Genomic DNA, 24,105 nt, shown 5'->3' on the forward strand with positions numbered 1-24,105 from the left:
CGTGTCTGACTTCCAATTTCATGCAGTCAGCTTTTTTATGGTATTGTTATGCTGAGCTATGGTATCTGCTTGAAATTTAAGTGATGCATATTCTTTCAGTAGTTGCAGCCAATGTGGCGAGCACTGGCATGGAGTAGAATACAAACGTACAGGCTGAGGGCAGATCCATCACACGTGGAAGGTCTTGCAGGCGGCTGAAATTGATGTGGTGGGCCAGATGTGGCCCGTGGACCATGTGTTTCACCCATATGGCCGCATATTTGTAAGCTACGCTAAAGCTTTGACCATCACCATTACACTTAAAGGTGCAGTGCAAGTATACACTTTTATTAACGCATTTATGGGCAGTATGCTTTTACCAAAATAAAAACCATAACTCAAGACAAGTTTTACACAGTGGACGGTTGCAGGTGGCAGTTGCTTCACTCTGTATTGTAAGGTCTGTACTGACTGATAAGTGTTGAAATTAAAAAGTAACAAATTGCAGGGCTAATCGTTATTGTTGCTCGCCTGTGAAAATGTAAAACCCGCTTGAGATATTTCATGTATTGTTTGAGCAGTTTTTTGTTTGCTTATATTCTGAAATGTCCCACTTTTTATGTGTGTTTTACTAGCAACTCCAATCCAGCCAGCTCTGCCAGCCCCCGCTGCAGCTGCAGCCCCAGTCCCCGTCTCTACTGCCATGGTTACGCAGACCCCCATCCTCCAGCTGATCACTTCCACTGCCAACGCTGCATCCACCTTGGCCACCAGCATCACCAGCCAGAGTCCCACTGGCACCCTGCTGCTAAAGACGGCCCCCGGGAGCGGCATGGTGGCCTCGGGTCAGCCGCTGCTCATCCAGCTGCCTTTGTCAATGCCGAACGGGCCCGCCGGAACCCTGGTCAACATTCCAGTTTCCAGTTTGTCAGCGGTCAGCTCGCTCAACAAGGCCAAAACCACGGCGGCCACTGCCACCTTTATACTGAAGCCGGCCTCTGCACTCACCACGGCACCGGCCTCCAGCCCGGCCGTTGCCACCGTCCCTGCGCTTCAAGCCTCCAGTGGTCAGATGTCTGTGGCTCGGGTCTACCAGGGCGGCACCGGAGGCATAACCACGCCAAACGCTGGCATATCTGTGACCACGGCGAGGACGCCGGCCCAGTCCGTCTCTGTGGCTGGGGCCATGTCTTCAGTCTCGTCCCCTGCAACCTCTGGGCCAGCAGCAACAGGCTCCACGGCTCCAGGACCCCCCCAAGGGACCTCTCTGACGTCCAAGACAGGTGGGTTTGAACACTGAATAGCAAGACAGTCAAAGACCCAATAGTTGCGCTGTCAGACATTTGGACATTTTAAAGGAAGGACAAACATATTTATCTCATTTGCACACAGTTAGTATGGGTGCAACATGTTATTTAGTTAGAATAAATTATAGTGTTGTGTTGCATTATAGCAATAGCTAGCTGCTTGGAAGCTAGCGCTTTTCAAACTTTTTTGAGCCACAACACATTTTTACATTGAAAAAATGCCATGGCACACCACCATCCAAAAATCAATTCAAAATGACACTTTTTAGGCAGAGAAATGACAGTAGAGTCTCTTAACTTAGTGCACTCAGTGCAAAACCGGGGCCTGTTTAGATGCACACAAATCTGATATTCTGGGAGGAATTAAGGGAGGAGAAGAGACTCACATTCATTTTAAAGCACAGTCACTCGACAATGGAATTTTATTTTTTAGACCAATAAAGTGAAATTGAATAATTTTCCACAGCAAACCTGACATTATCTCACAGTACACTAGTGTGCCAGTGGTTGAAAAACACTGCTGTTGGCTATAAATGGCTCAGCTTGTTAAGAGAAATATTATTGTTACAGTGGATGATGTACTGCTCAGTCTCATCATTGTCTTTGCATTTTTGCTTGCTTTTTAACTTACGGCTGTACAAGAATGTCAAGTCCCTCGTGTCTTATTGCACAAGACTAATGCTTAGTAATGTGAGGTGGATTTTACTTTCATGACTTAACAAATTACAGACACGGCTGAGTCACAAGGGATTCAGCTCACAAAAGTCTATCCCAGTTGTCTCAAGGTAATACCAGTGCTGTATAAAACGCTTCACGCTGGTAAAAGTGGTGCCTAGGATTAGAATTATTCAAAGTAGCACCGTTTGGTCCTTATCAATTGTTTTTCTTGGCATCTCTATTGTTAGACAACCAAGCTGCAGGATCCACGCCCTCCAAAGGAAGCCCAGCAGCCACAAGACCCAAGGGCTCCGTCATCGATCTCACTGAGGATGACGACGATGTCCAAGGTAAGTTTAAGAGGGGACAGCCTTGTGTTTGTGGAATATTTATTTTACAGTTTGGTTCCAAACCTTGAGCCAGGCCGTGTTATACAAACAGTTTAAATCTGATTATTTTGTCTTTGTCTTGATTTTTCCTCAGTTACTGGGGTCAAAAAGGCAACGGTCACAACTCCATCAGCGGGTCAGCGTGCCCACCCAGTCATCAGCATTTCCAACAGTAAGACCACCATATATTGTGAAGGTGAAAAAAAAAGTTTTTTCGAATTTATTTTGCTGTTTAACCCATGGTCAGTGTGGTAACAATACATTCCAATTAGAATTCGTTAGAAAAAGGAAATGTAAGGTAATACTGTTCTTGTTATGTGTCCTTAGCGAGGTCATCCCCTCAGACCAATCAGAACTCTCCCGGCAATCCTCAGCTGACGGTCCACCACCGCCCTCAAGTGGTAAGGATGTAGAAATGCACACAAATCAAAACATGACCACTGTGAACTCTCCATGCTGACATGCCGCGGGCAACTCTGACTAGAGTTCTGTTTTCATTTTACACAAATTGGATACTTATAAAAACAATAAAAAAAAATTTTTTTAAAAAGAGTAAACATTTTGAAAACAAAGTTTTGTATCATACTTATTTTAGGCTCTTCAAAACAGCCGACTTTTAGTGTGTTCACACAGAGTTTTGCACACTTGGACTTCTCTTTTAGTAAGACATTGGAAATGGTTTTCATTCAACACTAAAATGTTCCCATGAGTGCACGAAAATCAGTCCAGATGTGCTTTACTAATGATCACAGAACAATCGAGATCCTTATTTTTAAAAACTGGTTCTGATGGAGTTCAATGCGGCAATGACTCAGTGACCCCCAACTCTTGAACGGTAGGTCACAACTCATGGATGTTTTCTCTTTCGCAGGACTCTCCGTTGAAATCCCGCGCCTCTGCAACCACCAACCCGCCCGCCGCGGCCCCCAGCGTGACGCTGCCGCCTCTCCCACCTGCACCGGCGCCTCCGCGTTTGTCCCCCGAGGCCGAGCGCACGTCGCCTCCCCAGCAGCCCCAGCTGAAGCTAATGCAGAGTCCCAGCGGCATCGTGCTGTCCTGGTGTGTGGCAGAGACAGATCGGACATGTGCGGCCGTTGACAGCTACCACCTGTACGCCTACCACCAAGACAGCTCGAGCGGCAACGCGGCCCAGCAGCACTGGAAGAAGATCGGGGAGGTGAAGGCTCTGCCTCTGCCGATGGCCTGCACGCTGACGCAGTTCCAGTCGGGCTCCACCTATCATTTTGCGGTGCGAGCGAAGGACATCCACGGGCGCTTTGGCTCCTTCTGCGAACCCCAGTGCACAAACGTCATCAGTTCCAGCTCTAGCTGAAGAGGTTCGACGTTGAAATCAATATGTGTCTAAAGCTGCATGAGTTCCTTTGTTCTTTTTGTGTTCAGAACTCAAATTGTGGTTTAAACATTTAAGAGTATCTCTAAATACTGTAGTTCTCTGCATAACAACTGGACTCCCTGATGGCTCGGAGACGTAGGAGGCAAATGGTTGGTTTTGTATGGTTAATGTCTAGTGTATTTTCTGTGGCTTACGCTGTTGTACAAAGCTAAATTACTTTGCTCCTTTTCCAAGTCAGATATTTATGTTGTCAAATGCCCATACTCTGACCCAGATGTCTTTTGCTTTATTTGAGGAAACATGATGGGACTTATTAAGTGTTAACTCTTTATGCACAGACATGTATGTGTGTTACAAAATGAATGATAACTTTTGTAAATTTTTGTCTGGCAACCAGACTTTGACAAACAATAAAAGTTTTTTTTAATTACATTATTGGCAAATAGACTTATTTTCAGTTCAGTGTCTGTTCTTTCCCCCCAGATAAATAAAGTCCCTAACTTTTATACAAACGTTCACATTTTGTGACAAGATCCACCCATCCATTTTCTTCAGGGCTGCGGGTGTTGCTGGAGTCTATCCCAATTGTCTTGGGGAAAAGGCGAGCTTTCACCCTGGAGAACCTCTTTATGTTGGTCCACTTTGTCACAGAACAACGTAGGAAGACAAACCACTGCTCACATTCACACCTACAGCCAATTTTTGAGTTGCAGATGTGCCAAAATGTGTGGTATGGCAGAGTACCTGGAGAGAACCTACACATGCAAAGGGAGAACATGCAAACTCTCGTCAACTCAGAATGCCCCCAAATCCCGTCTGTCCTTGTTACTTTGAGGCAACAATGCTAACCTCTGCACCGCTATATTGAAAACAATGGCATGGTTAAAAGCATATTTTCACACACGTGCATGGAAATTGGCTGCTCTCTTTAATGGCTTACAGCTTTCTTGCGAGTGAGTATCATGTATCATAAAAGTCAATATTATATATTACATTTCATATTATTCACTACTATTAACTAACTAGTGTTTAACCAGCTTTATCTTTAGACATTTCAGTGCATGATTACAAACACCAGTTGCCAGATATTTGCCTGAATAGCATGCTTTGCAAACATAATAAACATATAGTTCACCAGTCTTGGTGAAGAACGCTGAAGCTCAGTTATGAAGAACTTAAAACTTGCTTCTGATTTTCTTACTTCTGATACCCGTGAATATTTATGTGTCCACCACATTATGATATAGCAACATCAGGTCATGTGATGGCAGACATTTGCTATTCTTCAGTATTTCATTTTCAGACTTTGTGTGCTGCCAAAGTTCAGTCTTTAAATGGCCAGATATGTTAATGTCAAGATATGTTAACACAGCAAGATCACTGCAAAGGCAGAATCGAAAGGAACGTGAGATGTATCCGCATGTAATTTCATCCAGGCTGGTGTCTTGTAGGATGCATTTTGAGGCAACTAAATGTTAGTGCAACTAAAGGTCAGTTTTTTGGGGTAGCTGACAGTGGAGGGACTGGTTCCCCGGATAATGAGGAGTAGTGAGTTGAGGAGTGCACCTGATGGATGGCAAGATATGAGGAGAAGACTTAATGCATGATGGTTTCCCTGGCTGGGGTGTCAAGCACTGCAGCTCAGCTACTTTCTGCAAGGACACGACTCTTTGTGTACTTTTTTTTTTAAAATCCAAGGTTCCCTTATTATGCAACATTCACATTACCAATATTTTCCTGTATGACTTCTTACTGATCTGTGAACAGTCTATCTTGTCTAATATGCACTTTTCTGAAGCTTGAGAGAGAGAGCCTGCTATGACACAAACACACACACACACATTGTAAGCGCCGCCTGGCTGTGCACCTCCTCTCTCCCTGTTGGGTCATGTGTGCTAAGCCAGGTCCTGTGTCAGGTGTGGAACAGCAGATGCAGACTCTGCCCACTTGGAGCTTCCTGGACTCTGATTGGGTCGGCTCCAGCTTACCTTTGAAAGAACGGTGAAAATACCATGTTCTTCCAATAATTGTTTGTTTTGGGTTTATTCTTTTTTTCCTCAAAGTTTAGAAGCCCTCTTGTGTCAGAATGGCCGAGCGGTCTAAGGCGCTGCGTTCAGGTCGCAGTCTCTCCTGGAGGCGTGGGTTCGAATCCCACTTCTGACAGCCTGGTAGTTTATTTGACCAATCATCAGGGGGAAAAATCGGCCTTTAACGATCATTACCCTTCAACTGTAATGCACCATTCTCAATGATGCTGCAAACTTAGCTGTTTGCCAAGGTAGAATTTTGAATTTCCTATTAAACAATAGTTAAAATAACATGTTATGTCAATGACTGTCTCCCATGATGATGATGATGAGTACTACAGGGTTCCATGGTGTAATGGTCAGCACTTTGGACTCTGAATCCAGTGATCCGAGTTCAAGTCTCGGTGGAACCTTGGGAAGAAAGGGAGCAGTGCCAAATCCCACATTTTTTCTGACATTAAAAATCCAACCGACTGTGTGCAACCCTTGTCTCAATGATCTTGACATCTCCAAATGTGCGTGTTCAGTCAAGGGAAAGGGTGTTCAGCCTCTTTTATGCTACCTTTGTACGAGAGATCAAATGAATACAGAGGATGCTTTTGTTTTGTTTTGTGTTGATTCTTTTTTTCCTCAAAATTTAATAGCACTCTTGTGTCAGAATGGCCGAGTGGTCTAAGGCGCTGCGTTAAGGTCGCAGTCTCTCCTGGAGGCGTGGGTTCGAATCCCACTTCTGACAGTTTATTTGACTAATCATCAGGGGGAGAAATCAGCCTTTAACAATGATTACCCTTCAACTGTAATGCTCAACCATGCTGCAAACTTAGCTGTTTGCGTTTTGCCAAGGTAGAATTTGGAATTTCCTATGAAACAACAGTTAAATTAACATGTTATGTCAATGACTGTCTCCCATGATGATGATGAGTACTACAGGGTTCCATGGTGTAATGATGGGTACTCCAGGGTTCCATGGTGTAATGGTCAGCACTTTGGACTCTGAATCCAGTGATCCGAGTTCAAGTCTCGGTGGAACCTTGGGAAGAAAGGGAGCAGTGCCAAATCCCACATTTTTTCTGACATTAAAAATCCAACCGACTGTGTTCAACTCTTGTCTCAATGATCTTGACATCTCCAAATGTGCGTGTTCAGTCAAGGGAAAGCGTGTGCAGCCTCTTTTATGCTACGTTTGTACGAGAGATCAAATGAATATAGGTTATGCTTTTGTTTTGTTTTGTGTAGATTCTTTTATTCCTCAAAATTTAAAAACCTTCTTGTGTCAGAATGGCTGAGCGGTCTAAGGCGCTGCGTTCAGGTCACAGTCTCTGCTGGAGTCGAATCCCACTTTTGACAGCCTGGTAGTTTATTTGACCAATCATCAGGGGGAAAAATCTGCCTTTTACAATCATTACCCTTGAACTTTAATGCTGCAAAATTAACTGTTTACGTTTTGCCAAGGTAGTGGAATTTCCTATTAAAGAAGAATTAAAATAACATGTTCTGTAAATAACTGTGCCCCATGATGATGATAAGTACTCCAGGGTTCCATGTTGTAATGGTCAGCACTTTGAACTCTGAATCCAGTGATCCGAGTTCAAGTCTCGGTGGAACCTTGGGAAGAAAGGGAGCAGTGCCAAATCCCACATTTTTTCTGACATTAAAAATCCAACCGGCTGTGTGCAACCCTTGTCTCAATGATCTTGACATCTCCAAATGTGCATGTTCAGTCAAGGGAAAGGGTGTGCAGCCTCTTTTATGCTACCTTTGTATGAGAGATCAAATTAATACACAGTATGCTTTTGTTTTGTTTTGTGTTGATTCTTTTTTTCCTCAAAATTTAATAGCACTCTTGTGTCAGAATGGCCGAGCGGTCTAAGGCGCTGCGTTCAGGTCGCAGTCTCTGCTGGAGGCGTGGGTTCGAATCCCACTTCTGACAGCCTGGTAGTTTATTTGACCAATCATCAGGGGGAAAAAATCGGCCTTTAACAATGATTACCCTTCAACTGTAACGCACCATTCTCAATGATGCTGCAAACTTAGCTGTTTGCCAAGGTAGAATTTTGAATTTCCTATGAAACAATAGTTAAAATAACATGTTATGTCAATGACTGTCTCCCATGATGATGATGATGAGTACTACAGGGTTCCATGGTGTAATGGTCAGCACTTTGGACTCTGAATCCAGTGATCCGAGTTCAAGTCTCGGTGGAACCTTGGGAAGAAAGGGAGCAGTGCCAAATCCCACATTTTTTCTGACATTAAAAATCCAACCGACTGTGTGCAACCCTTGTCTCAATGATCTTGACATCTCCAAATGTGCGTGTTCAGTCAAGGGAAAGGGTGTTCAGCCTCTTTTATGCTACCTTTGTACGAGAGATCAAATGAATACAGAGGATGCTTTTGTTTTGTTTTGTATTGATTATTTTTTTCTTCCACGTTTAAAAGCCCTGTTGTGTCAGAATGGCCGAGCGGTCTAAGGTGCTGCGTTCAGGTCGCAGTCTCTGCTGGAGGCGTGGGTTCGAATCCCACTTCTGAGACCCTGGTAGTTTATTTGACAAATCATCAGGGGGAAAAAATTGGCCTTTAACAATGATTACCCTTCAACTGTAATGCACCATTCTCAATGATGCTGCAAACTTAGCTGTTTGCGTTTTGCCAAGGTAGAATTTGGAATTTCCTATTAAACAATAGTTAAAATAACATGTTATGTCAATGACTGTCTCCCATGATGATGACGAGTACTACAGGGTTCCATGGTGTAATGATGGGTACTCCAGGGTTCCATGGTGTAATGGTCAGCACTTTGGACTCTGAATCCAGTGATCCGAGTTCAAGTCTCGGTGGAACCTTGGGAAGAAAGGGAGCAGTGCCAAATCCCACATTTCTTCTGACATTAAAAATCCAACCGACTGTGTGCAACCCTTGTCTCAATGATCTTGACATCTCCAAATGTGCGTGTTCAGTCAAGGGAAAGGGTGTGCAGCCTCTTTTATGCTACCTTTGTATGAGAGATCAAATGAATACAGAGGATGCTTTTGTTTTGTTTTGTGTTGATTCTTTTTTTCCTCAAAATTTAATAGCACTCTTGTGTCAGAATGGCCGAGCGGTCTAAGGCGCTGCGTTCAGGTCGCAGTCTCTCCTGGAGGCGTGGGTTCGAATCCCACTTCTGACAGCCTGGTAGTTTATTTGACCAATCATCAGGGGGAAAAATCGGCCTTTAACAATCATTACCCTTGAACTGTAACGCACCATTCTCAATGATGCTGTAAACTTAGCTGTTTGCCAAGGTAGAATTTTGAATTTCCTATTAAACAATAGTTAAAATAACATGTTATGTCAATGACTGTCTCCCATGATGATGATGATGATGAGTACTACAGGGTTCCATGGTGTAATGGTCAGCACTTTGGACTCTGAATCCAGTGATCCGAGTTCAAGTCTCGGTGGAACCTTGGGAAGAAAGAGAGCAGTGCCAAATCTCACATTTTTTCTGACATTAAAAATCCAACCGACTGTGTTCAACTCTTGTCTCAATGATCTTGACATCTCCAAATGTGCGTGTTCAGTCAAGGGAAAGCGTGTGCAGCCTCTTTTATGCTACGTTTGTACGAGAGATCAAATGAATATAGGTTATGCTTTTGTTTTGTTTTGTGTATATTCTTTTATTCCTCAAAATTTAAAATCCTTCTTGTGTCAGAATGGCTGAGCGGTCTAAGGCGCTGCGTTCAGGTCGCAGTCTCTGCTGGAGTCGAATCCCACTTTTGACAGCCTGGTAGTTTATTTGACCAATCATCAGGGGGAAAAATCTGCCTTTTACAATCATTACCCTTGAACTGTAATGCTGCAAAATTAACTGTTTACGTTTTGCCAAGGTAGTGGAATTTCCTATTAAAGAAGAATTAAAATAACATGTTCTGTCAATAACTGTGCCCCATGATGATGATGAGTACTCCAGGGTTCCATGGTGTAATGGTCAGCACTTTGAACTCTGAATCCAGTGATCCGAGTTCAAGTCTCGGTGGAACCTTGGGAAGAAAGGGAGCAGTGCCAAATCCCACATTTTTTCTGACATTAAAAATCCAACCGACTGTGTACAACTCTTGTCTCAATGTTCTTGACATCTCCAAATGTGCGTGTTCAGTCAAGGGAAAGGGTGTGCAGCCTCTTTTATGCTACCTTTGTACGAGAGATCAAATGAATACAGAGGATGCTTTTGTTTTGTTTTGTATTGATTCTTTTTTTCCTCAAAATTTAATAGCACTGTTGTGTCAGAATGGCCGAGCGGTCTAAGGCGCTGCGTTCAGGTCGCAGTCTCTGCTGGAGGCGTGGGTTCGAATCCCACTTCTGACAGTTTATTTGACTAATCATCAGGGGGAAAAATCGGCCATTAACAATCATTACCCTTCAACTGTAATGCACCATTCTCAATGATGCTGCAAACTTAGCTGTTTGCCAAGGTAGAATTTTGAATTTCCTATTAAACAATAGTTAAAATAACATGTTATGTCAATGACTGTCTCCCATGATGATGATGATGAGTACTACAGGGTTCCATGGTGTAATGGTCAGCACTTTGGACTCTGAATCCAGTGATCCGAGTTCAAGTCTCGGTGGAACCTTGGGAAGAAAGGGAGCAGTGCCAAATCCCACATTTTTTCTGACATTAAAAATCCAACCGACTGTGTGCAACCCTTGTCTCAATGATCTTGACATCTCCAAATGTGCGTGTTCAGTCAAGGGAAAGGGTGTGCAGCCTCTTTTATGCTACCTTTGTACGAGAGATCAAATGAATACAGAGGATGCTTTTGTTTTGTTTTGTGTTGATTCTTTTTTTCCTCAAAATTTAATAGCACTCTTGTGTCAGAATGGCCGAGCGTTCTAAGGCGCTGCGTTCAGGTTGCAGTCTCTCCCGGAGGCGTGGGTTCGAATCCCACTTCTGACACCCTGGTAGTTTATTTGACCAATCATCAGGGGGAAAAATCGGCCTTTAACAATGATTACCCTTCAACTGTCACGCACCATTCTCAATGATGCTGCAAACTTAGCTGTTTGCCAAGGTAGAATTTAGAATTTCCTATTAAACAATAGTTAAAATAACATGTTATGTCAATGACTGTCTCCCATGATGATGATGATGAGTACTACAGGCTTCCATGCTGTAATGGTCAGCACTTTGGACTCTGAATCCAGTGATCCGAGTTCAAGTCTCGGTGGAACCTTGGGAAGAAAGGGAGCAGTGCCAAATCCCACATTTCTTCTGACATTAAAAATCCAACCGACTGTGTGCAACCCTTGTCTCAATGTTCTTGACATCTCCAAATGTGCGTGTTCAGTCAAGGGAAAGGGTGTGCAGCCTCTTTTATGCTACCTTTGTATGAGAGATCAAATGAATACAGAGGATGCTTTTGTTTTGTTTTGTGTTGATTCTTTTTTTCCTCAAAATTTAATAGCACTCTTGTGTCAGAATGGCCGAGTGGTCTAAGGCGCTGCGTTCAGGTCGCAGTCTCTCCTGGAGGCGTGGGTTCGAATCCCACTTCTGACAGTTTATTTGACTAATCATCAGGGGGAGAAATCAGCCTTGAACAATGATTACCCTTCAACTGTAATGCTCAACCATGCTGCAAACTTAGCTGTTTGCGTTTTGCCAAGGTAGAATTTTGAATTTCCTATTAAACAACAGTTAAAATAACATGTTATGTCAATGACTGTCTCCCATGATGATGATGAGTACTACAGGGTTCCATGGTGTAATGATGGGTACTCCAGGGTTCCATGGTGTAATGGTCAGCACTTTGGACTCTGAATCCAGTGATCCGAGTTCAAGTCTCGGTGGAACCTAGGGAAGAAAGGGAGCAGTGCCAAATCCCACATTTTTTCTGACATTAAAAATCCAACCGACTGTGTGCAACCCTTGTCTCAATGATCTTGACATCTCCAAATGTGCGTGTTCAGTCAAGGGAAAGGGTGTGCAGCCTCTTTTATGCTACCTTTGTACGAGAGATCAAATGAATACAGAGGATGCTTTTGTTTTGTTTTGTGTTGATTCTTTTTTTCCTCAAAATTTAATAGCATTGTTGTGTCAGAATGGCCGAGCGGTCTAAGGCGCTGCGTTCAGGTCGCAGTCTCTGCTGGAGGCGTGGGTTCGAATCCCACTTCTGACAGCCTGGTAGTTTATTTGACCAATCATGAGGGGGAAAAATCAGCCTTTAACAATGATTACCCTTCAACTGTAACACACCATTCTCAATGATGCTGCAAACTTAGCTGTTTGCCAAGGTAGAATTTAGAATTTCCTATTAAACAATAGTTAAAATAACATGTTATGTCAATGACTGTCTCCCATGATGATGATGAGTACTACAGGGTTCCATGGTGTAATGATGGGTACTCCAGGGTTCCATGGTGTAATGGTCAGCACTTTGGACTTTGAATCCAGTGATCCGAGTTCAAGTCTCGGTGGAACCTTGGGAAGAAAGGGAGCAGTGCCAAATCCCACATTTTTTCTGACATTAAAAATCCAACCAACTGTGTGCAACCCTTGTCTCAATGATCTTGACATCTCCAAATGTGCGTGTTCAGTCAAGGGAAAGGGTGTGCAGCCTCTTTTATGCTACCTTTGTATGAGAGATCAAATGAATACACAGTATGCTTTTGTTTTGTTTTGTGTTGATTCTTTTTTTCCTCAAAATTTAATAGCACTCTTGTGTCAGAATGGCCGAGCGGTCTAAGGCGCTGCGTTCAGGTCGAAGTCTCTGCTGGAGGCGTGGGTTCGAATCCCACTTCTGACAGTTTATTTGACTAATCATCAGGGGGAGAAATCAGCCTTTAACAATGATTACCCTTCAACTGTAATGCTCAACCATGCTGCAAACTTAGCTGTTTGCGTTTTGCCAAGGTAGAATTTTGAATTTCTTATTAAACAACAGTTAAAATAACATGTTATGTCAATGACTGTCTCCCATGATGATGATGAGTACTACAGGGTTCCATGGTGTAATGATGGGTACTCCAGGGTTCCATGGTGTAATGGTCAGCACTTTGGACTCTGAATCCAGTGATCTGAGTTCAAGTCTCGGTGGAACCTAGGGAAGAAAGGGAGCAGTGCCAAATCCCACATTTTTTCTGACATTAAAAATCCAACCGACTGTGTGCAACCCTTGTCTCAATGATCTTGACATCTCCAAATGTGCGTGTTCAGTCAAGGGAAAGGGTGTGCAGCCTCTTTTATGCTACCTTTGTACGAGAGATCAAATGACTACAGAGGATGCTTTTGTTTTGTTTTGTGTTGATTCTTTTTTTCCTCAAAATTTAATAGCACTGTTGTGTCAGAATGGCCGAGCGGTCTAAGGCGCTGCGTTCAGGTCGCAGTCTCTGCTGGAGGTGTGGGTTCGAATCCCACTTCTGACAGCCTGGTAGTTTATTTGACCAATCATGAGGGGGAAAAATCAGCCTTTAACAATGATTACCCTTCAACTGTAACACACCATTCTCAATGATGCTGCAAACTTAGCTGTTTGCCAAGGTAGAATTTTGAATTTCCTATGAAACAATAGTTAAAATAACATGTTATGTCAATGACTGTCTCCCATGATGATGATGAGTACTACAGGGTTCCATGGTGTAATGATGGGTACTCCAGGGTTCCATGGTGTAATGGTCAGCACTTTGGACTCTGAATCCAGTGATCCGAGTTCAAGTCTCGGTGGAACCTTGGGAAGAAAGGGAGCAGTGCCAAATCCCACATTTCTTCTGACATTAAAAATCCAACCGACTGTGTGCAACCCTTGTCTCAATGATCTTGACATCTCCAAATGTGCGTGTTCAGTCAAGGGAAAGGTTGTGCAGCCTCTTTTATGCTACCTTTGTATGAGAGATCAAATGAATACAGCGGATGCTTTTGTTTTGTTTTGTGTTGATTCTTTTTTTCCTCAAAATTTAATAGCACTCTTGTGTCAGAATGGCCGAGCGGTCTAAGGCGCTGCGTTCAGGTCGCAGTCTCTCCTGGAGGCGTGGGTTCGAATCCCACTTCTGACAGCCTGGTAGTTTATTTGACCAATCATCAGGGGGAAAAATCGGACTTTAACAATCATTACCCTTCTACTGTAATGCACCATTCTCAATGATGCTGCAAACTTAGCTGTTTGCAGTTTGCCAAGGTAGAATTTAGAATTTCCTATTAAACAATAGTTAAAATAACATGTTATGTCAATGACTGTCTCCCATGATGATGATGATGAGTACTACAGGGTTCCATGGTGTAATGATGGGTACTCCAGGGTTCCATGGTGTAATGGTCAGCACTTTGGACTCTGAATCCAGTGATCCGAGTTCAAGTCTCGGTGGAACCTTGGGAAGAAAGGGAGCAGTGCCAAATCCCACATTTCTTCTGACATTAAAAATCCAACCGACTGTGTGCAACCCTTGTCTCAATGATCTTGACATCTCCAAATGTGCGTGTTCAGTCAAGGGAAAGGGTGTGCAGCCTCTTTTATGCTACCTTTGTACGAGAGATCAAATGAATACAGAGGATGCTTTTGTTTTGTTTTGTGTTGATTCTTTTTTTCCTCAAAATTTAATAGCATTGTTGTGTCAGAATGGCCGAGCGGTCTAAGGCGCTGCGTTCAGGTCGCAGTCTCTCCCGGAGGCGTGGGTTCGAATCCCACTTCTGACACCCTGGTAGTTTATTTGACCAATCATCAGGGGGAAAAATCGGCCTTTAACAATGATTACCCTTCAACTGTCACGCACCATTCTCAATGATGCTGCAAACTTAGCTGTTTGCCAAGGTAGAATTTTGAATTTCCTATTAAACAACAGTTAAAATAACATGTTATGTCAATGACTGTCTCCCATGATGATGATGAGTACTACAGGGTTCCATGGTGTAATGATGGGTACTCCAGGGTTCCATGGTGTAATGGTCAGCACTTTGGACTCTGAATCCAGTGATCCGAGTTCAAGTCTCGGTGGAACCTAGGGAAGAAAGGGAGCAGTGCCAAATCCCACATTTCTTCTGACATTAAAAATCCAACCGACTGTGTGCAACCCTTGTCTCAATGATCTTGACATCTCCAAATGTGCGTGTTCAGTCAAGGGAAAGGGTGTGCAGCCTCTTTTATGCTACCTTTGTACGAGAGATCAAATGAATACAGAGGATGCTTTTGTTTTGTTTTGTGTTGATTCTTTTTTTCCTCAAAATTTAATAGCATTGTTGTGTCAGAATGGCCGAGCGGTCGAAGGCGCTGCGTTCAGGTCGCAGTCTCTGCTGGAGGCGTGGGTTCGAATCCCACTTCTGACAGCCTGGTAGTTTATTTGACCAATCATGAGGGGGAAAAATCAGCCTTTAACAATGATTACCCTTCAACTGTAACACACCATTCTCAATGATGCTGCAAACTTAGCTGTTTGCCAAGGTAGAATTTTGAATTTCCTATTAAACAATAGTTCAAATAACATGTTATGTCAATGACTGTCTCCCATGATGATGATGAGTACTACAGGGTTCCATGGTGTAATGATGGGTACTCCAGGGTTCCATGGTGTAATGGTCAGCACTTTGGACTTTGAATCCAGTGATCCGAGTTCAAGTCTCGGTGGAACCTTGGGAAGAAAGGGAGCAGTGCCAAATCCCACATTTTTTCTGACATTAAAAATCCAACCAACTGTGTGCAACCCTTGTCTCAATGATCTTGACATCTCCAAATGTGCGTGTTCAGTCAAGGGAAAGGGTGTGCAGCCTCTTTTATGCTACCTTTGTATGAGAGATCAAATGAATACACAGTATGCTTTTGTTTTGTTTTGTGTTGATTCTTTTTTTCCTCAAAATTTAATAGCACTCTTGTGTCAGAATGGCCGAGCGGTCTAAGGAGCTGCGTTCAGGTCGCAGTCTCTCCTGGAGGCGTGGGTTCGAATCCCACTTCTGACAGTTTATTTGACTAATCATCAGGGGGAGAAATCAGCCTTTAACAATGATTACCCTTCAACTGTAATGCTCAACCATGCTGCAAACTTAGCTGTTTGCGTTTTGCCAAGGTAGAATTTTGAATTTCTTATTAAACAACAGTTAAAATAACATGTTATGTCAATGACTGTCTCCCATGATGATGATGAGTACTACAGGGTTCCATGGTGTAATGATGGGTACTCCAGGGTTCCATGGTGTAATGGTCAGCACTTTGGACTCTGAATCCAGTGATCTGAGTTCAAGTCTCGGTGGAACCTAGGGAAGAAAGGGAGCAGTGCCAAATCCCACATTTTTTCTGACATTAAAAATCCAACCGACTGTGTGCAACCCTTGTCTCAATGATCTTGACATCTCCAAATGTGCGTGTTCAGTCAAGGGAAAGGGTGTGCAGCCTCTTTTATGCTACCTTTGTACGAGAGATCAAATGAATACAGAGGATGCTTTTGTTTTGTTTTGTGTTGATTCTTTTTTTCCTCAAAATTTAATAGCACTGTTGTGTCAGAATGGCCGAGCGGTCTAAGGCGCTGCGTTCAGGTCGCAGTCTCTGCTGGAGGCGTGGGTTCGAATCCCACTTCTGACAGCCTGGTAGTTTATTTGACCAATCATGAGGGGGAAAAATCAGCCTTTAACAATGATTACCCTTCAACTGTAACACACCATTCTCAATGATGCTGCAAACTTAGCTGTTTGCCAAGGTAGAATTTTGAATTTCCTATGAAACAATAGTTAAAATAACATGTTATGTCAATGACTGTCTCCCATGATGATGATGAGTACTACAGGGTTCCATGGTGTAATGATGGGTACTCCAGGGTTCCATGGTGTAATGGTCAGCACTTTGGACTCTGAATCCAGTGATCCGAGTTCAAGTCTCGGTGGAACCTTGGGAAGAAAGGGAGCAGTGCCAAATCCCACATTTCTTCTGACATTAAAAATCCAACCGACTGTGTGCAACCCTTGTCTCAATGATCTTGACATCTCCAAATGTGCGTGTTCAGTCAAGGGAAAGGTTGTGCAGCCTCTTTTATGCTACCTTTGTATGAGAGATCAAATGAATACAGCGGATGCTTTTGTTTTGTTTTGTGTTGATTCTTTTTTTCCTCAAAATTTAATAGCACTCTTGTGTCAGAATGGCCGAGCGGTCTAAGGCGCTGCGTTCAGGTCGCAGTCTCTCCTGGAGGCGTGGGTTCGAATCCCACTTCTGACAGCCTGGTAGTTTATTTGACCAATCATCAGGGGGAAAAATCAGCCTTTAACAATCATTACCCTTCTACTGTAATGCACCATTCTCAATGATGCTGCAAACTTAGCTGTTTGCAGTTTGCCAAGGTAGAATTTTGAATTTCCTATTAAACAATAGTTAAAATAACATGTTATGTCAATGAATGTCTCCCATGATGATGATGATGAGTACTACAGGGTTCCATGGTGTAATGGTCAGCACTTTGGACTCTGAATCCAGTGATCCGAGTTCAAGTCTCGGTGGAACCTTGGGAAGAAAGGGAGCAGTGCCAAATCCCACATTTTTTCTGACATTAAAAATCCAACCAACTGTGTGCAACCCTTGTCTCAATGATCTTGACATCTCCAAATGTGCGTGTTCAGTCAAGGGAAAGGGTGTGCAGCCTCTTTTATGCTACCTTTGTATGAGAGATCAAATGAATACACAGTATGCTTTTGTTTTGTTTTGTGTTGATTCTTTTTTTCCTCAAAATTTAATAGCACTCTTGTGTCAGAATGGCCGAGCGGTCTAAGGCGCTGCGTTCAGGTCGAAGTCTCTGCTGGAGGCGTGGGTTCGAATCCCACTTCTGACAGTTTATTTGACCAATCATCAGGGGGAGAAATCAGCCTTTAACAATGATTACCCTTCAACTGTAATGCTCAACCATGCTGCAAACTTAGCTGTTTGCGTTTTGCCAAGGTAGAATTTGGAATTTCCTATGAAACAACAGTTAAATTAACATGTTATGTCAATGACTGTCTCCCATGATGATGATGAGTACTACAGGGTTCCATGGTGTAATGATGGGTACTCCAGGGTTCCATGGTGTAATGGTCAGCACTTTGGACTCTGAATCCAGTGATCCGAGTTCAAGTCTCGGTGGAACCTTGGGAAGAAAGGGAGCAGTGCCAAATCCCACATTTTTTCTGACATTAAAAATCCAACCGACTGTGTGCAACCCTTGTCTCAATGATCTTGACATCTCCAAATGTGCGTGTTCAGTCAAGGGAAAGGGTGTGCAGCCTCTTTTATGCTACCTTTGTACGAGAGATAAAATGAATACAGAGGATGCTTTTGTTTTGTTTTGTATTGATTCTTTTTTTCTTCCACGTTTAAAAGCCCTGTTGTGTCAGAATGGCCGAGCGGTCTAAGGCGCTGCGTTCAGGTCGCAGTCTCTGCTGGAGGCGTGGGTTCGAATCCCACTTCTGAGACCCTGGTAGTTTATTTGACAAATCATCAGGGGGAAAAAATCGGCCTTTAACAATGATTACCCTTCAACTGTAATGCACCATTCTCAATGATGCTGCAAACTTAGCTGTTTGCAGTTTGCCAAGGTAGAATTTTGAATTTCCTATTAAACAATAGTTAAAATAACATGTTATGTCAATGACTGTCTCCCATGATGATGATGAGTACTACAGGGTTCCATGGTGTAATGATGGGTACTCCAGGGTTCCATGGTGTAATGGTCAGCACTTTGAACTCTGAATCCAGTGATCCGAGTTCAAGTCTCGGTGGAACCTTGGGAAGAAAGGGAGCAGTGCCAAATCCCACATTTTTTCTGACATTAAAAATCCAACCGACTGTGTACAACTCTTGTCTCAATGATCTTGACATCTCCAAATGTGCGTGTTCAGTCAAGGGAAAGGGTGTGCAGCCTCTTTTATGCTACCTTTGTACGAGAGATCAAATGAATACAGAGGATGCTTTTGTTTTGTTTTGTATTGATTCTTTTTTTCCTCAAAATTTAATAGCACTGTTGTGTCAGAATGGCCGAGCGGTCTAAGGCGCTGCGTTCAGGTAGCAGTCTCTGCTGAAGGCGTGGGTTCGAATCCCACTTCTGACAGCCTGGTAGTTTATTTGACCAATCATGAGGGGGAAAAATCGGCCATTAACAATCATTACCCTTCAACTGTAATGCACCATTCTCAATGATGCTGCAAACTTAGGTGTTTGCCAAGGTAGAATTTTGAATTTCCTATTAAACAATAGTTAAAATAACATGTTATGTCAATGACTGTCTCCCATGATGATGATGATGAGTACTACAGGGTTCCATGGTGTAATGGTCAGCACTTTGGACTCTGAATCCAGTGATCCGAGTTCAAGTCTCGGTGGAACCTTGGGAAGAAAGGGAGCAGTGCCAAATCCCACATTTTTTCTGACATTAAAAATCCAACCGACTGTGTGCAACCCTTGTCTCAATGATCTTGACATCTCTAAATGTGCGTGTTCAGTCAAGGAAAAAGGTTGTGCAGCCTCTTTTATGCTACCTTTGTATGAGAGATCAAATGAATACACACTGTGCTTTTGTTTTGTTTTGTGTTGATTCTTTTTTTCCTCAAAATTTAATAGCACTCTTGTGTCAGAATGGCCGAGCGTTCTAAGGCGCTGCGTTCAGGTTGCAGTCTCTCCCGGAGGCGTGGGTTCGAATCCCACTTCTGACACCCTGGTAGTTTATTTGACCAATCATCAGGGGGAAAAATCGGCCTTTAACAATGATTACCCTTCAACTGTCACGCACCATTCTCAATGATGCTGCAAACTTAGCTGTTTGCCAAGGTAGAATTTAGAATTTCCTATTAAACAATAGTTAAAATAACATGTTATGTCAATGACTGTCTCCCATGATGATGATGATGAGTACTACAGGGTTCCATGGTGTAATGATGGGTACTCCAGGGTTCCATGGTGTAATGGTCAGCACTTTGGACTCTGAATCCAGTGATCCGAGTTCAAGTCTCGGTGGAACCTTGGGAAGAAAGGGAGCAGTGCCAAATCCCACATTTCTTCTGACATTAAAAATCCAACCGACTGTGTGCAACCCTTGTCTCAATGATCTTGACATCTCCAAATGTGCGTGTTCAGTCAAGGGAAAGGGTGTGCAGCCTCTTTTATGCTACCTTTGTACGAGAGATCAAATGAATACAGAGGATGCTTTTGTTTTGTTTTGTGTTGATTCTTTTTTTCCTCAAAATTTAATAGCATTGTTGTGTCAGAATGGCCGAGCGGTCTAAGGCGCTGCGTTCAGGTCGCAGTCTCTGCTGGAGGCGTGGGTTCGAATCCCACTTCTGACAGCCTGGTAGTTTATTTGACCAATCATGAGGGGGAAAAATCAGCCTTTAACAATGATTACCCTTCAACTGTAACACACCATTCTCAATGATGCTGCAAACTTAGCTGTTTGCCAAGGTAGAATTTTGAATTTCCTATTAAACAATAGTTAAAATAACATGTTATGTCAATGACTGTCTCCCATGATGATGATGAGTACTACAGGGTTCCATGGTGTAATGATGGGTACTCCAGGGTTCCATGGTGTAATGGTCAGCACTTTGGACTCTGAATCCAGTGATCCGAGTTCAAGTCTCGGTGGAACCTTGGGAAGAAAGGGAGCAGTGCCAAATCCCACATTTCTTCTGACATTAAAAATCCAACCGACTGTGTGCAACCCTTGTCTCAATGATCTTGACATCTCCAAATGTGCGTGTTCAGTCAAGGGAAAGGTTGTGCAGCCTCTTTTATGCTACCTTTGTATGAGAGATCAAATGAATACAGCGGATGCTTTTGTTTTGTTTTGTGTTGATTCTTTTTTTCCTCAAAATTTAATAGCACTCTTGTGTCAGAATGGCCGAGCGGTCTAAGGCGCTGCGTTCAGGTCGCAGTCTCTCCTGGAGGCGTGGGTTCGAATCCCACTTCTGACAGCCTGGTAGTTTATTTGACCAATCATCAGGGGGAAAAATCGGACTTTAACAATCATTACCCTTCAACTGTAATGCACCATTCTCAATGATGCTGCAAACTTTGCAGTTTGCCAAGGTAGAATTTTGAATTTCCTATTAAACAATAGTTAAAATAACATGTTATGTCAATGAATGTCTCCCATGATGATGATGATGAGTACTACAGGGTTCCATGGTGTAATGGTCAGCACTTTGGACTCTGAATCCAGTGATCCGAGTTCAAGTCTCGGTGGAACCTTGGGAAGAAAGGGAGCAGTGCCAAATCCCACATTTTTTCTGACATTAAAAATCCAACCAACTGTGTGCAACCCTTGTCTCAATGATCTTGACATCTCCAAATGTGCGTGTTCAGTCAAGGGAAAGGGTGTGCAGCCTCTTTTATGCTACCTTTGTATGAGAGATCAAATGAATACACAGTATGCTTTTGTTTTGTTTTGTGTTGATTCTTTTTTTCCTCAAAATTTAATAGCACTCTTGTGTCAGAATGGCCGAGCGGTCTAAGGCGCTGCGTTCAGGTCGAAGTCTCTGCTGGAGGCGTGGGTTCGAATCCCAATTCTGACAGTTTATTTGACCAATCATCAGGGGGAGAAATCAGCCTTTAACAATGATTACCCTTCAACTGTAATGCTCAACCATGCTGCAAACTTAGCTGTTTCCGTTTTGCCAAGGTAGAATTTGGAATTTCCTATGAAACAACAGTTAAATTAACATGTTATGTCAATGACTGTCTCCCATGATGATGATGAGTACTACAGGGTTCCATGGTGTAATGATGGGTACTCCAGGGTTCCATGGTGTAATGGTCAGCACTTTGGACTCTGAATCCAGTGATCCGAGTTCAAGTCTCGGTGGAACCTTGGGAAGAAAGGGAGCAGTGCCAAATCCCACATTTTTTCTGACATTAAAAATCCAACCGACTGTGTGCAACCCTTGTCTCAATGATCTTGACATCTCCAAATGTGCGTGTTCAGTCAAGGGAAAGGGTGTGCAGCCTCTTTTATGCTACCTTTGTACGAGAGATCAAATGAATACAGAGGATGCTTTTGTTTTGTTTTGTATTGATTCTTTTTTTCTTCCACGTTTAAAAGCCCTGTTGTGTCAGAATGGCCGAGCGGTCTAAGGCGCTGCGTTCAGGTCGCAGTCTCTGCTGGAGGCGTGGGTTCGAATCCCACTTCTGAGACCCTGGTAGTTTATTTGACAAATCATCAGGGGGAAAAAATCGGCCTTTAACAATGATTACCCTTTAACTGTAATGCACCATTCTCAATGATGCTGCAAACTTAGCTGTTTGCAGTTTGCCAAGGTAGAATTTTGAATTTCCTATTAAACAATAGTTAAAATAACATGTTATGTCAATGACTGTCTCCCATGATGATGATGAGTACTACAGGGTTCCATGGTGTAATGATGGGTACTCCAGGGTTCCATGGTGTAATGGTCAGCACTTTGAACTCTGAATCCAGTGATCCGAGTTCAAGTCTCGGTGGAACCTTGGGAAGAAAGGGAGCAGTGCCAAATCCCACATTTTTTCTGACATTAAAAATCCAACCGACTGTGTACAACTCTTGTCTCAATGATCTTGACATCTCCAAATGTGCGTGTTCAGTCAAGGGAAAGGGTGTGCAGCCGCTTTTATGCTACCTTTGTACGAGAGATCAAATGAATACAGAGGATGCTTTTGTTTTGTTTTGTATTGATTCTTTTTTTCCTCAAAATGTAATAGCACTGTTGTGTCAGAATGGCCGAGCGGTCTAAGGCGCTGCGTTCAGGTCGCAGTCTCTGCTGAAGGCGTGGGTTCGAATCCCACTTCTGACAGCCTGGTAGTTTATTTGACCAATCATGAGGGGGAAAAATCGGCCATTAACAATCATTACCCTTCAACTGTAATGCACCATTCTCAATGATGCTGCAAACTTAGCTGTTTGCCAAGGTAGAATTTTGAATTTCCTATTAAACAATAGTTAAAATAACATGTTATGTCAATGACTGTCTCCCATGATGATGATGATGAGTACTACAGGGTTCCATGGTGTAATGGTCAGCACTTTGGACTCTGAATCCAGTGATCCGAGTTCAAGTCTCGGTGGAACCTTGGGAAGAAAGGGAGCAGTGCCAAATCCCACATTTTTTCTGACATTAAAAATCCAACCGACTGTGTGCAACCCTTGTCTCAATGATCTTGACATCTCTAAATGTGCGTGTTCAGTCAAGGAAAAAGGTTGTGCAGCCTCTTTTATGCTACCTTTGTATGAGAGATCAAATGAATACACACTGTGCTTTTGTTTTGTTTTGTGTTGATTCTTTTTTTCCTCAAAATTTAATAGCACTCTTGTGTCAGAATGGCCGAGCGTTCTAAGGCGCTGCGTTCAGGTTGCAGTCTCTCCCGGAGGCGTGGGTTCGAATCCCACTTCTGACACCCTGGTAGTTTATTTGACCAATCATCAGGGGGAAAAATCGGCCTTTAACAATGATTACCCTTTAACTGTAATGCACCATTCTCAATGATGCTGCAAACTTAGCTGTTTGCAGTTTGCCAAGGTAGAATTTTGAATTTCCTATTAAACAATAGTTAAAATAACATGTTATGTCAATGACTGTCTCCCATGATGATGATGAGTACTACAGGGTTCCATGGTGTAATGATGGGTACTCCAGGGTTCCATGGTGTAATGGTCAGCACTTTGAACTCTGAATCCAGTGATCCGAGTTCAAGTCTCGGTGGAACCTTGGGAAGAAAGGGAGCAGTGCCAAATCCCACATTTTTTCTGACATTAAAAATCCAACCGACTGTGTACAACTCTTGTCTCAATGATCTTGACATCTCCAAATGTGCGTGTTCAGTCAAGGGAAAGGGTGTGCAGCCTCTTTTATGCTACCTTTGTACGAGAGATCAAATGAATACAGAGGATGCTTTTGTTTTGTTTTGTATTGATTCTTTTTTTCCTCAAAATTTAATAGCACTGTTGTGTCAGAATGGCCGAGCGGTCTAAGGCGCTGCGTTCAGGTCGCAGTCTCTGCTGAAGGCGTGGGTTCGAATCCCACTTCTGACAGCCTGGTAGTTTATTTGACCAATCATGAGGGGGAAAAATCGGCCATTAACAATCATTACCCTTCAACTGTAATGCACCATTCTCAATGATGCTGCAAACTTAGGTGTTTGCCAAGGTAGAATTTTGAATTTCCTATTAAACAATAGTTAAAATAACATGTTATGTCAATGACTGTCTCCCATGATGATGATGATGAGTACTACAGGGTTCCATGGTGTAATGGTCAGCACTTTGGACTCTGAATCCAGTGATCCGAGTTCAAGTCTCGGTGGAACCTTGGGAAGAAAGGGAGCAGTGCCAAATCCCACATTTTTTCTGACATTAAAAATCCAACCGACTGTGTGCAACCCTTGTCTCAATGATCTTGACATCTCTAAATGTGCGTGTTCAGTCAAGGAAAAAGGTTGTGCAGCCTCTTT

At 43.0% G+C, this 24,105-nt stretch overlaps 1 protein-coding gene and 56 non-coding genes across 59 annotated transcripts in view; all 57 read left to right on the forward strand.

Annotated features, from left to right (window-relative positions):
* Nucleotides 1-4,118, forward strand: part of atf7ip (activating transcription factor 7 interacting protein) — a 31,152-nt gene extending 27,034 nt beyond the window's left edge. For 2 of the 3 annotated variants that reach the window (XM_076044144.1, XM_076044153.1), the window contains exons 9-13: nt 615-1,262; nt 2,192-2,293; nt 2,427-2,528; nt 2,660-2,733; nt 3,204-4,118. In XM_076044144.1, the coding sequence (XP_075900259.1) occupies nt 615-1,262; nt 2,192-2,293; nt 2,427-2,528; nt 2,660-2,733; nt 3,204-3,665 (1,388 nt within the window). In that variant the 3' untranslated portion in view covers nt 3,666-4,118. The remainder of the gene's footprint in view (nt 1-614; nt 1,263-2,191; nt 2,294-2,426; nt 2,529-2,659; nt 2,734-3,203) is intronic. The other variant, XM_076044162.1, reaches the window with a different exon arrangement.
* A 1,648-nt stretch (nt 4,119-5,766) lies between these two features.
* Nucleotides 5,767-5,849, forward strand: trnal-cag (transfer RNA leucine (anticodon CAG)). The gene has a single exon. It is a non-coding gene; the product is annotated as a tRNA-Leu (tRNA).
* Nucleotides 5,850-6,054: 205 nt separating this feature from the next.
* Nucleotides 6,055-6,126, forward strand: trnaq-cug (transfer RNA glutamine (anticodon CUG)). Its single transcript has one exon. It is a non-coding gene; the product is annotated as a tRNA-Gln (tRNA).
* Nucleotides 6,127-6,366: 240 nt separating this feature from the next.
* On the forward strand, nt 6,367-6,449 carry trnal-aag (transfer RNA leucine (anticodon AAG)). The gene has a single exon. It is a non-coding gene; the product is annotated as a tRNA-Leu (tRNA).
* Nucleotides 6,450-6,673: 224 nt separating this feature from the next.
* trnaq-cug (transfer RNA glutamine (anticodon CUG)) lies at nt 6,674-6,745 on the forward strand. The gene has a single exon. It is a non-coding gene; the product is annotated as a tRNA-Gln (tRNA).
* Nucleotides 6,746-7,560: 815 nt separating this feature from the next.
* Nucleotides 7,561-7,643, forward strand: trnal-cag (transfer RNA leucine (anticodon CAG)). Its single transcript has one exon. It is a non-coding gene; the product is annotated as a tRNA-Leu (tRNA).
* Nucleotides 7,644-7,849: 206 nt separating this feature from the next.
* Nucleotides 7,850-7,921, forward strand: trnaq-cug (transfer RNA glutamine (anticodon CUG)). The gene has a single exon. It is a non-coding gene; the product is annotated as a tRNA-Gln (tRNA).
* A 240-nt stretch (nt 7,922-8,161) lies between these two features.
* On the forward strand, nt 8,162-8,244 carry trnal-cag (transfer RNA leucine (anticodon CAG)). The gene has a single exon. It is a non-coding gene; the product is annotated as a tRNA-Leu (tRNA).
* Nucleotides 8,245-8,484: 240 nt separating this feature from the next.
* trnaq-cug (transfer RNA glutamine (anticodon CUG)) lies at nt 8,485-8,556 on the forward strand. The gene has a single exon. It is a non-coding gene; the product is annotated as a tRNA-Gln (tRNA).
* Nucleotides 8,557-8,796: 240 nt separating this feature from the next.
* trnal-cag (transfer RNA leucine (anticodon CAG)) lies at nt 8,797-8,879 on the forward strand. Its single transcript has one exon. It is a non-coding gene; the product is annotated as a tRNA-Leu (tRNA).
* Nucleotides 8,880-9,087: 208 nt separating this feature from the next.
* trnaq-cug (transfer RNA glutamine (anticodon CUG)) lies at nt 9,088-9,159 on the forward strand. The gene has a single exon. It is a non-coding gene; the product is annotated as a tRNA-Gln (tRNA).
* Nucleotides 9,160-9,662: 503 nt separating this feature from the next.
* On the forward strand, nt 9,663-9,734 carry trnaq-cug (transfer RNA glutamine (anticodon CUG)). The gene has a single exon. It is a non-coding gene; the product is annotated as a tRNA-Gln (tRNA).
* A 240-nt stretch (nt 9,735-9,974) lies between these two features.
* trnal-cag (transfer RNA leucine (anticodon CAG)) lies at nt 9,975-10,057 on the forward strand. The gene has a single exon. It is a non-coding gene; the product is annotated as a tRNA-Leu (tRNA).
* A 197-nt stretch (nt 10,058-10,254) lies between these two features.
* On the forward strand, nt 10,255-10,326 carry trnaq-cug (transfer RNA glutamine (anticodon CUG)). The gene has a single exon. It is a non-coding gene; the product is annotated as a tRNA-Gln (tRNA).
* A 240-nt stretch (nt 10,327-10,566) lies between these two features.
* trnal-cag (transfer RNA leucine (anticodon CAG)) lies at nt 10,567-10,649 on the forward strand. Its single transcript has one exon. It is a non-coding gene; the product is annotated as a tRNA-Leu (tRNA).
* A 517-nt stretch (nt 10,650-11,166) lies between these two features.
* Nucleotides 11,167-11,249, forward strand: trnal-cag (transfer RNA leucine (anticodon CAG)). The gene has a single exon. It is a non-coding gene; the product is annotated as a tRNA-Leu (tRNA).
* A 224-nt stretch (nt 11,250-11,473) lies between these two features.
* On the forward strand, nt 11,474-11,545 carry trnaq-cug (transfer RNA glutamine (anticodon CUG)). The gene has a single exon. It is a non-coding gene; the product is annotated as a tRNA-Gln (tRNA).
* Nucleotides 11,546-11,785: 240 nt separating this feature from the next.
* trnal-cag (transfer RNA leucine (anticodon CAG)) lies at nt 11,786-11,868 on the forward strand. Its single transcript has one exon. It is a non-coding gene; the product is annotated as a tRNA-Leu (tRNA).
* A 232-nt stretch (nt 11,869-12,100) lies between these two features.
* On the forward strand, nt 12,101-12,172 carry trnaq-uug (transfer RNA glutamine (anticodon UUG)). The gene has a single exon. It is a non-coding gene; the product is annotated as a tRNA-Gln (tRNA).
* A 240-nt stretch (nt 12,173-12,412) lies between these two features.
* On the forward strand, nt 12,413-12,495 carry trnal-cag (transfer RNA leucine (anticodon CAG)). The gene has a single exon. It is a non-coding gene; the product is annotated as a tRNA-Leu (tRNA).
* A 224-nt stretch (nt 12,496-12,719) lies between these two features.
* trnaq-cug (transfer RNA glutamine (anticodon CUG)) lies at nt 12,720-12,791 on the forward strand. The gene has a single exon. It is a non-coding gene; the product is annotated as a tRNA-Gln (tRNA).
* Nucleotides 12,792-13,031: 240 nt separating this feature from the next.
* On the forward strand, nt 13,032-13,114 carry trnal-cag (transfer RNA leucine (anticodon CAG)). Its single transcript has one exon. It is a non-coding gene; the product is annotated as a tRNA-Leu (tRNA).
* Nucleotides 13,115-13,346: 232 nt separating this feature from the next.
* On the forward strand, nt 13,347-13,418 carry trnaq-cug (transfer RNA glutamine (anticodon CUG)). The gene has a single exon. It is a non-coding gene; the product is annotated as a tRNA-Gln (tRNA).
* A 240-nt stretch (nt 13,419-13,658) lies between these two features.
* Nucleotides 13,659-13,741, forward strand: trnal-cag (transfer RNA leucine (anticodon CAG)). Its single transcript has one exon. It is a non-coding gene; the product is annotated as a tRNA-Leu (tRNA).
* A 242-nt stretch (nt 13,742-13,983) lies between these two features.
* Nucleotides 13,984-14,055, forward strand: trnaq-cug (transfer RNA glutamine (anticodon CUG)). Its single transcript has one exon. It is a non-coding gene; the product is annotated as a tRNA-Gln (tRNA).
* Nucleotides 14,056-14,295: 240 nt separating this feature from the next.
* trnal-cag (transfer RNA leucine (anticodon CAG)) lies at nt 14,296-14,378 on the forward strand. The gene has a single exon. It is a non-coding gene; the product is annotated as a tRNA-Leu (tRNA).
* Nucleotides 14,379-14,610: 232 nt separating this feature from the next.
* On the forward strand, nt 14,611-14,682 carry trnaq-cug (transfer RNA glutamine (anticodon CUG)). Its single transcript has one exon. It is a non-coding gene; the product is annotated as a tRNA-Gln (tRNA).
* Nucleotides 14,683-14,922: 240 nt separating this feature from the next.
* trnal-cag (transfer RNA leucine (anticodon CAG)) lies at nt 14,923-15,005 on the forward strand. Its single transcript has one exon. It is a non-coding gene; the product is annotated as a tRNA-Leu (tRNA).
* A 232-nt stretch (nt 15,006-15,237) lies between these two features.
* trnaq-uug (transfer RNA glutamine (anticodon UUG)) lies at nt 15,238-15,309 on the forward strand. Its single transcript has one exon. It is a non-coding gene; the product is annotated as a tRNA-Gln (tRNA).
* Nucleotides 15,310-15,549: 240 nt separating this feature from the next.
* On the forward strand, nt 15,550-15,632 carry trnal-cag (transfer RNA leucine (anticodon CAG)). Its single transcript has one exon. It is a non-coding gene; the product is annotated as a tRNA-Leu (tRNA).
* Nucleotides 15,633-15,856: 224 nt separating this feature from the next.
* On the forward strand, nt 15,857-15,928 carry trnaq-cug (transfer RNA glutamine (anticodon CUG)). The gene has a single exon. It is a non-coding gene; the product is annotated as a tRNA-Gln (tRNA).
* Nucleotides 15,929-16,168: 240 nt separating this feature from the next.
* trnal-cag (transfer RNA leucine (anticodon CAG)) lies at nt 16,169-16,251 on the forward strand. Its single transcript has one exon. It is a non-coding gene; the product is annotated as a tRNA-Leu (tRNA).
* Nucleotides 16,252-16,483: 232 nt separating this feature from the next.
* Nucleotides 16,484-16,555, forward strand: trnaq-cug (transfer RNA glutamine (anticodon CUG)). Its single transcript has one exon. It is a non-coding gene; the product is annotated as a tRNA-Gln (tRNA).
* Nucleotides 16,556-16,795: 240 nt separating this feature from the next.
* On the forward strand, nt 16,796-16,878 carry trnal-cag (transfer RNA leucine (anticodon CAG)). The gene has a single exon. It is a non-coding gene; the product is annotated as a tRNA-Leu (tRNA).
* A 212-nt stretch (nt 16,879-17,090) lies between these two features.
* On the forward strand, nt 17,091-17,162 carry trnaq-cug (transfer RNA glutamine (anticodon CUG)). Its single transcript has one exon. It is a non-coding gene; the product is annotated as a tRNA-Gln (tRNA).
* A 240-nt stretch (nt 17,163-17,402) lies between these two features.
* trnal-cag (transfer RNA leucine (anticodon CAG)) lies at nt 17,403-17,485 on the forward strand. Its single transcript has one exon. It is a non-coding gene; the product is annotated as a tRNA-Leu (tRNA).
* A 224-nt stretch (nt 17,486-17,709) lies between these two features.
* On the forward strand, nt 17,710-17,781 carry trnaq-cug (transfer RNA glutamine (anticodon CUG)). The gene has a single exon. It is a non-coding gene; the product is annotated as a tRNA-Gln (tRNA).
* Nucleotides 17,782-18,021: 240 nt separating this feature from the next.
* trnal-cag (transfer RNA leucine (anticodon CAG)) lies at nt 18,022-18,104 on the forward strand. The gene has a single exon. It is a non-coding gene; the product is annotated as a tRNA-Leu (tRNA).
* Nucleotides 18,105-18,344: 240 nt separating this feature from the next.
* On the forward strand, nt 18,345-18,416 carry trnaq-cug (transfer RNA glutamine (anticodon CUG)). Its single transcript has one exon. It is a non-coding gene; the product is annotated as a tRNA-Gln (tRNA).
* A 240-nt stretch (nt 18,417-18,656) lies between these two features.
* On the forward strand, nt 18,657-18,739 carry trnal-cag (transfer RNA leucine (anticodon CAG)). The gene has a single exon. It is a non-coding gene; the product is annotated as a tRNA-Leu (tRNA).
* A 205-nt stretch (nt 18,740-18,944) lies between these two features.
* Nucleotides 18,945-19,016, forward strand: trnaq-cug (transfer RNA glutamine (anticodon CUG)). The gene has a single exon. It is a non-coding gene; the product is annotated as a tRNA-Gln (tRNA).
* A 241-nt stretch (nt 19,017-19,257) lies between these two features.
* On the forward strand, nt 19,258-19,340 carry trnal-cag (transfer RNA leucine (anticodon CAG)). The gene has a single exon. It is a non-coding gene; the product is annotated as a tRNA-Leu (tRNA).
* A 235-nt stretch (nt 19,341-19,575) lies between these two features.
* On the forward strand, nt 19,576-19,647 carry trnaq-cug (transfer RNA glutamine (anticodon CUG)). The gene has a single exon. It is a non-coding gene; the product is annotated as a tRNA-Gln (tRNA).
* Nucleotides 19,648-19,887: 240 nt separating this feature from the next.
* On the forward strand, nt 19,888-19,970 carry trnal-cag (transfer RNA leucine (anticodon CAG)). The gene has a single exon. It is a non-coding gene; the product is annotated as a tRNA-Leu (tRNA).
* A 232-nt stretch (nt 19,971-20,202) lies between these two features.
* On the forward strand, nt 20,203-20,274 carry trnaq-cug (transfer RNA glutamine (anticodon CUG)). Its single transcript has one exon. It is a non-coding gene; the product is annotated as a tRNA-Gln (tRNA).
* A 240-nt stretch (nt 20,275-20,514) lies between these two features.
* Nucleotides 20,515-20,597, forward strand: trnal-cag (transfer RNA leucine (anticodon CAG)). Its single transcript has one exon. It is a non-coding gene; the product is annotated as a tRNA-Leu (tRNA).
* Nucleotides 20,598-20,802: 205 nt separating this feature from the next.
* Nucleotides 20,803-20,874, forward strand: trnaq-cug (transfer RNA glutamine (anticodon CUG)). The gene has a single exon. It is a non-coding gene; the product is annotated as a tRNA-Gln (tRNA).
* Nucleotides 20,875-21,114: 240 nt separating this feature from the next.
* trnal-cag (transfer RNA leucine (anticodon CAG)) lies at nt 21,115-21,197 on the forward strand. The gene has a single exon. It is a non-coding gene; the product is annotated as a tRNA-Leu (tRNA).
* A 224-nt stretch (nt 21,198-21,421) lies between these two features.
* Nucleotides 21,422-21,493, forward strand: trnaq-cug (transfer RNA glutamine (anticodon CUG)). Its single transcript has one exon. It is a non-coding gene; the product is annotated as a tRNA-Gln (tRNA).
* Nucleotides 21,494-21,733: 240 nt separating this feature from the next.
* On the forward strand, nt 21,734-21,816 carry trnal-cag (transfer RNA leucine (anticodon CAG)). The gene has a single exon. It is a non-coding gene; the product is annotated as a tRNA-Leu (tRNA).
* Nucleotides 21,817-22,056: 240 nt separating this feature from the next.
* Nucleotides 22,057-22,128, forward strand: trnaq-cug (transfer RNA glutamine (anticodon CUG)). Its single transcript has one exon. It is a non-coding gene; the product is annotated as a tRNA-Gln (tRNA).
* Nucleotides 22,129-22,368: 240 nt separating this feature from the next.
* Nucleotides 22,369-22,451, forward strand: trnal-cag (transfer RNA leucine (anticodon CAG)). Its single transcript has one exon. It is a non-coding gene; the product is annotated as a tRNA-Leu (tRNA).
* A 205-nt stretch (nt 22,452-22,656) lies between these two features.
* trnaq-cug (transfer RNA glutamine (anticodon CUG)) lies at nt 22,657-22,728 on the forward strand. The gene has a single exon. It is a non-coding gene; the product is annotated as a tRNA-Gln (tRNA).
* Nucleotides 22,729-22,969: 241 nt separating this feature from the next.
* Nucleotides 22,970-23,052, forward strand: trnal-cag (transfer RNA leucine (anticodon CAG)). The gene has a single exon. It is a non-coding gene; the product is annotated as a tRNA-Leu (tRNA).
* Nucleotides 23,053-23,291: 239 nt separating this feature from the next.
* Nucleotides 23,292-23,363, forward strand: trnaq-cug (transfer RNA glutamine (anticodon CUG)). Its single transcript has one exon. It is a non-coding gene; the product is annotated as a tRNA-Gln (tRNA).
* A 240-nt stretch (nt 23,364-23,603) lies between these two features.
* Nucleotides 23,604-23,686, forward strand: trnal-cag (transfer RNA leucine (anticodon CAG)). The gene has a single exon. It is a non-coding gene; the product is annotated as a tRNA-Leu (tRNA).
* A 205-nt stretch (nt 23,687-23,891) lies between these two features.
* On the forward strand, nt 23,892-23,963 carry trnaq-cug (transfer RNA glutamine (anticodon CUG)). Its single transcript has one exon. It is a non-coding gene; the product is annotated as a tRNA-Gln (tRNA).
* Nucleotides 23,964-24,105: the final 142 nt, after the last annotated feature.

Source organism: Nelusetta ayraudi, unplaced genomic scaffold (genome assembly GCF_046127955.1).
Source record: "Nelusetta ayraudi isolate G7.1 ecotype Tasmania unplaced genomic scaffold, CSIRO-AGI_Nayr_v1 ptg000004l, whole genome shotgun sequence".
In the NCBI taxonomy this organism is placed as follows: Eukaryota; Metazoa; Chordata; class Actinopteri; order Tetraodontiformes; family Monacanthidae; genus Nelusetta; species Nelusetta ayraudi.